General features: G+C 35.4%; 1 protein-coding gene across 1 annotated transcript; it reads right to left on the bottom strand.

Moving 5' to 3' along the window:
- Positions 1-208: 208 nt before the first annotated feature.
- LOC149957291 (uncharacterized) lies at positions 209-3,722 on the bottom strand. Its single transcript, XM_090164768.1, has 7 exons — positions 3,559-3,722; positions 3,210-3,308; positions 2,562-2,670; positions 2,439-2,505; positions 1,573-1,617; positions 1,387-1,471; positions 209-382 (listed from the first exon to the last, which is right to left on the bottom strand). The coding sequence occupies exons 1-7, from the start codon at positions 3,715-3,717 to the stop codon at positions 236-238; spliced, it is 711 nt and encodes a 236-aa protein (XP_090020894.1). The 5' UTR covers positions 3,718-3,722; the 3' UTR covers positions 209-235.
- Between the last annotated feature and the right edge of the window lie 2,694 nt (positions 3,723-6,416).

Raw genomic sequence — 6,416 nt, 5'->3', positions numbered from 1 at the left:
ATAAATTAATTTAATTTAATTTTCATATTTATGAAATATTGTATTTGAATAAAAATTGGTGAATAAAATTGTGATAAACTAGTTTTCGTGTACATAACATCGATGTCAGTTGATCGCTGAAAACGACCCTATTTAGTAACATGTTATTTTGCTTCTTAACTAGGAATTACATCACTATTGGCCTAAAAAACAATAATTAGGAAAATTATTAATTTTTAAACTTATTTCGTTGTATTCAGGTTGGGATTGAATGGTTGGGTTTTCTTTGAAAATCCAAGTAGAACTTGAAGATGTAGTTCATGGATATGTCCAGAAACAATGGTACCGACATGCCCAGCCAAATTCCGAAATATCCACCCACGTTACTGAACAAATCACCAAACTGAAAATAAAAATTATATCATTGAAGTAGAATTTACTCGAAGCAAAGCCAAAGCTTGGCCACCCGGGTAAAGTCTAATGTCTGATAATATTATTTGACGTTTAAGCCCGCGCTAGAATACTTGCATATATTATACATATATACTCACATGTATATTCGCTCCTATAGTTGATTTTATACATGAATTTAAAAAAGGATGTAACTCAACACAAAATAATACTAAATATGTGTTCTTAACAATTTGTAATCATTTTAATTTTAACTGAAGTATGTTGATATCTGAGCCATACAAAACCGTTACCACGGTTTGCAACAAATATAGTTTGAAATCTACTTATGATCGGTACAGCGTTCACATTGGGATAGAGGGTGCATGTGGAACAAATAACCAACGCGAACTCAGTGTAGAAATCGACTGCTTAGGGTACATCTTTTAGTAAAACTATTTAACTTAACCAAATTTAACAAGCCTTACATTATGCTTTAATCTAATATATAAAGATCAGTGTTTGTTTGTATATATATATATATATATATATATATAGATATAAATATATGTTTTTCCGCTATAGGAATCTACGGTTTTCAACTTAGGTCGACCATATTTTGTATACTATTTCATGGTACTCTGCCTGTGGTTTTCGACGGTTGCGGTCGGCAACAATACTTTAATAAATTGAATTAAGAAAATTATTAAGTATATCCGCAATATACTGGATACTTCACTTTGGTCTTAATGATTTAGGCATACACATGAAAAAGATCAAATTAATTAAATGTTTTCTTAAATCCTTCTTCAATAGACACTAGAGCGTATAATTGGTTAATATTGTGATTAACTATTTGGTTATATTGGATACTGTGAAATGACTCACTGGCACTTTTAACTTGGTTATACAAATAGTCATATTTACCCGGGAAATACCGTGCACCCCAGCTAGTATAAATTTATTTAAGTTAATTTCTATACTAATAAGATGTAGTATGTAACACGATAGGAATACCTTAAATTGAGGAGAATGACGGTATTCTATAACTGTGTTTCCTCGCAGCTCATGAAACACTTCAATTATCGTTGAAGTTTCATTTCTGAACACGTTAAGTGGTAAAATCAATTAAACATTGCTAAAGTAAGAATAGCATTTAAATACATAGTGAACCACACCAAAATATTTATTTACAAAACTTACATTGGAAATGCTAGCTTGTTGACGTTATAATCATAGAATTCTTCTCTGGAAGAAAAATGAATGGGTAATGTAAAGTCGTCAACGGTTACCTGAAATCGTTAGCCTGTGTTCTTTGCTTAAGAAAATTGTGAAAACCAAGATTTTTTTGAAATTTCTTTGCTATTTTTGGTAGATTCTAATCAATTACTAAGAAAAATTCTAATCTAAAACGTGTTTTGCCATGTTATTACTGCCTAATGTGTAAAACTAACCATTTATTGATAGATAACAGAACAACTGTTTGTAGAAACTGGTAAAATAGGTGGCAGATTCAACTTCAAAGTGAGTCCCCAAAGGCGCTGGTGTGCAACAGCAATGGGTTGATTTGAGACTTGCAGTTTTAACATATATTGACACATAGTTTTCTCAATTTCAAATCGCCATTTTTGTTACCCTTTTCCACATTTTATGTAGAATGAGATTTATGTGTAGTCACTTGATCTACTTTACAAATTACTGTGTAATATTTCAAAATGCACTTTCTCAAGTGAAAGTAGTGTGGCTATAAGCCTTTCAATTAAAACCATAAAATCCAACATGCTGTAATCCTTTTTTGCTCATTACTAAGGATAGATCCAAACCATTATGGACCTAATGGAAATTGAAAAGCTTTCCAAAGCGAAAATAAGGCTTACATTGGAGATCGTTTAATTATGGAAACGTTAAAAAAAATATTTTAAACACATAATTCGTTACTGAAATCGCTTCAACGTAACCTGGCACGCATCCTGTCAACAAAGCCATATGTATTTCAATTTGGTCAGCTTTAGATGAAGTAAAGCTTGTGTCTATGTTAAAGAAATTTAGAAAACTGATTAAGCTTATACCTGCATCCTCTTGGGCATTTCGTGAGACAATAAGCGTACAACCCAGTAATTAGATGGTTTATTTGATCTAGAACCAAAATAATTTAGCTTGTCTACTAATATTGCTTTCTGAAGAACAATTACTTCTTATCGTTTCGTTGCAAGCCACGAATCCTGGTATGAACGGCCTCGGCGTCGGAATGCATCCGACGATCGGGTGGAACGACTCCCAAGTACAATTGTAGAAACAAAGCTGAAATTAAACCGTTTTAAATTATGACGTCAGAGATTATGATTTTATAGAGAACAATCAAGTTCGCATGTCATATAGATAATTTTTATAATATATATTTTGATTTTGCTGAATTTTACTATTTTCATAAGAAACGATAGTATTTAAAAATATCATCTAATTTTTTTAAAGATATTTCGAAGATTTCTTCTGAGTAGTAATTTTCTTAGTAATGAAATTTATTTTGATATAAAGTCGTTTTTTACTATTCTGTTGTTATTTTTATTTCAATGATTTTCTATCCATTTTAAAGGTTTGGGATTGCGGATTTTGTTAAAGCTATGTAAGTTCTTTAAGATCTGGAATGTGACCATTGAATATAATTTTTGTATTACTCACGAGTAGAAATTATTCAGAATAGGTTTGAAAATCTGCACACGACTTTAAAACAAATTATTCATATTCCATTTCCAGCGATATTAAGGTTAGTTTTTAGTAAAAAACAAACACATTGATTTAACCACAACAGCAGTAAATAAATTGAAACGTGTTCTACTAACATGCCGGCTCATATCGGGTAAGTCTTTCGTTTTATAATACAGGTCATCGTAGTCGCGGCAATTGGATTCATACGGAAACGGAAGTCGGTGCACAGTTGTCTAAAGTGGATTAAAAATATTTTCAAAAATTTAATATAACAGATTGTAAGCCACTATTTCAGTAAAAATTCTGGCTCAATCTAGGCTTTTCAAAATTGATTGAATTTGAGGTGCTTAGAAACATTTCAAAATAAATTGTGTTTTGGATATTACTGAAAAAGTTCGTTAATCGTTATGCCCAAAACATAAATTATTTACATTTAACAATCATCATAACTGATAAAACTGTTAATAAAGAAGAATTAATTACTTTTCTAAAGACAGCTTTGTTGACAGTTCCAGGCAGGAGAAAGAACGACCTGCGTTGACGATTTGGGATTTCTCGGACCCACTGAAGACTCACACTCGCTCCAATCAATGGCGTCCCTATTCGATCCAATAAACTGTATCTGGTATCAATTTGATACATAAACTCTAGAAAAAAAGATAATTCTATTTAACTAAAGATAATAAAACAATCAACATAGATTACATTAACACTATTATTGCAGAAGTAAAAGTTGAAGCAAAAAATCGAAAAGGAGTTTCTCATTAGGTTAATAGAAAAGAAGACAGTATACACTGTTATGGTAAAATAAACAACACTCAAATTTAGGGATAATTTTTGAATTTCATAAATAGGGCAAATATTAAATTTACAATATTTAAAAAGGTAACTTTAGAATATGGTTTAAAAACCAAAGATAAATAATGATAACCCTTATTACTTAAGCCCTAGTCATCAATCAACGTGTAATGCTATTAATAGGTTTATTGACCGTTAATTAATATTGAGGATTAATACAAAGGAAATAACTGGCGGTTCGCCCTTGCCCACCTACAATTTTAATCGATAAGCAACTCACTTTTTTAACATAATACTTTGTATTGAATTAGTAAATTGCAGCAATTTACACATTGAAAAAGCTATTTATTTTTTGATTAAACTTTTTTCCGTACGTTATCATGGTAATAGTAAGTGTAGGCCCTGTAGGGAGCTGTTGGCTCGCGTGGCATGAAGGGCTTCCCACCAGTTTTTATAACTTTTACATTCTGTGAAATTGGGTATGTGCACGTGAAAAAATACATAAATAAATGACACAAAAAATTTCCCACTTACCGTTATTCACCAATTTTTTCCCCGAGGTATTATTCAATATTTAAATCAGTTTGTACACTAGAAGAAAGCTCACTTTGGAAAAACAAAATTGACAAACCCGCAAAACTTCCTTTGTACCGCAGTCGTCTGGACCACTCCGCATTGATAACTGCGCATGGCTCGTATCCATTGAACGCCCAAGAACTAAGGGAAACGAAATAAAATTTATAAAGGTTGTTACGGATTCGTTTTTCAAAAATTCAGGTGACGTCTTCTATGGGTCCTTATGAGTAAACGATATCTCATGAACTTTTGTACTAAATTGCTTCGTTTCAGAGATATAGGTTTTATTAAATCAACCTGCAAACGGTAACACAGCCTTAAAACTGATAATATGATAAGTGGTTATTTAATTAGCGAAGCGATTCATTTTGTAAAAAGTAGCAAAAATTCATGAATGTGCTTCCTGAAGTAAGCTAAGGCTGACTTGTAACAGAATTTATAGCCCGGTGTACCGGTAAGTTCGAAACTACACCACCGGAGGCATATCATCCGAATGCTTTATGCCAGCATCCACAGCCCGGACAGGCGACAAAACCAGCATGGGTAGCAGAACCCCACTTCTAATGTTTGCACCGTTGACGCAAGCCACTCAACCCAGCAGAAGGTGCAACAATGGGACGGATAGCCCACCACATCGCACACAACAGTTGGACAAAGAGTGAATGCTCTGGCAACGCCCGCCGACACCCCACCTACGGAGGTGGAAAGCCGAGCCCTTTCAAGAGAGCTCCTAAAGGGGAACAACGGGCACACCGCAGCCCGCATAACCCGGCAGAGCTGGCACCACAGATCCCGGTGGGACCCCAAAGACCGGGAAACAGGACCACCGTGCCCTCATACGGGGGCACACCACCCCACAGCAGGCTACTCAATCCGCGAGGCGGCCAGTTTGCCCGAACCTTCTCCGTTAGCCGGAGCTGAAGCTCAGTTACCAGCCCACAACTGATCGAAGTCGGAGGTGGAGATAGGACCATTTGAACGGAGATAGGACCATTTGAACGGAGATAACATCTCCCATTGCGCCACCGCCCTTATGGGTTACAAGAGCCGGACCCCGACTCCCCGGTAAAGCCACCATTTATTGCACACCCCGACCCCTGGAGGGCCAGAGATAAGGCTGACAAGGGAAACAAGCTATTTTAATATATTGATACTTTTCCAAATAAATGTAAATGATTAACAGGAGCAGATTTCTCAAAGACGGGTGAAAGATGGACGGATGTTCGAGGCTGTAGATAAACGGCTTAGATAAATCTGACAAACACCAGTATCTAGTGCTCGAGAAAGAGCGCAAGTTGTTCCAGAAGAAATAACAAGTACTTACAATTATTTCAATAAGTGTTCAATATTAACACCTCCGGCTCTAACTCAGGCGTAAGCCGTCGCAAAATTGATTCACATTATCGTTCAAAAATTTCAGGCGTGTTACTGATAGTCTCACAACCTGTAATTCATCAAGGTGACGTATTTCTGTCATGTGCACAAAATCCTACAGGTAACCTCTAATCCAGAGATCGGGCTGGCCATTCAACTGCCCCGCACATAACTATCCATTTAAATTGGAAACGTAGAATCCCGATGAGTTTTAACTTCATGATTAAAATGAACTGGAGCTCCGTCGTGCAAGAAACACCCGCGTTTTGTTTCTAAAGGCACGTCTTTGGGTAACTCGGTTAAAGTATAAATGCCTCACCAATTAGCCTGGGTGGTAGAAACTAAGTACCAACTAAATGATCGTCAACAATGCAGCAGTAAAAAAATGGCCAAATGGCTGTTGGTGGCCTGAGGGTTACTGAGGGGAAAAATTTCAATTTGAAAAGAAAAGTCCGCTTCTTTTAAAGCTTTCAGGTGATACGGATGAAATTAACCATACCCTCACATGATTAACATCTAAATGCGATCCAACTTGCCTGTACTTGTACCGGGTTCGTCTTAGCAGCAAATGGTCAGTTCCTATTATGTTAATT

This window comes from Leiobunum rupestre, chromosome 2, assembly GCF_980474605.1.
Source record: "Leiobunum rupestre chromosome 2, qqLeiRupe1.1.hap1, whole genome shotgun sequence".
NCBI lineage: Eukaryota > Metazoa > Arthropoda > Arachnida > Opiliones > Sclerosomatidae > Leiobunum > Leiobunum rupestre.
This window is presented reverse-complemented; position numbering and strand designations above follow the sequence as displayed.

What these genes read in the sequence shown, in the direction of transcription:
- LOC149957291 (XM_090164768.1), bottom strand. Translation starts at nt 3,717, where the DNA reads ATGTATCAAATTGATACCAGATACAGTTTATTGGATCGAATAGGGACG. An exon ending in TTGCAACGAAACGATAAGAA is followed by an intron (nt 2,506 to 2,561) that starts GTAATTGTTCTT and finishes TTTTGGTTCTAG; the next exon opens with ATCAAATAAACCATCTAATT. An exon ending in AACAAGCTAGCATTTCCAAT is followed by an intron (nt 1,472 to 1,572) that starts GTAAGTTTTGTA and finishes TAACGTGTTCAG; the next exon opens with AAATGAAACTTCAACGATAA.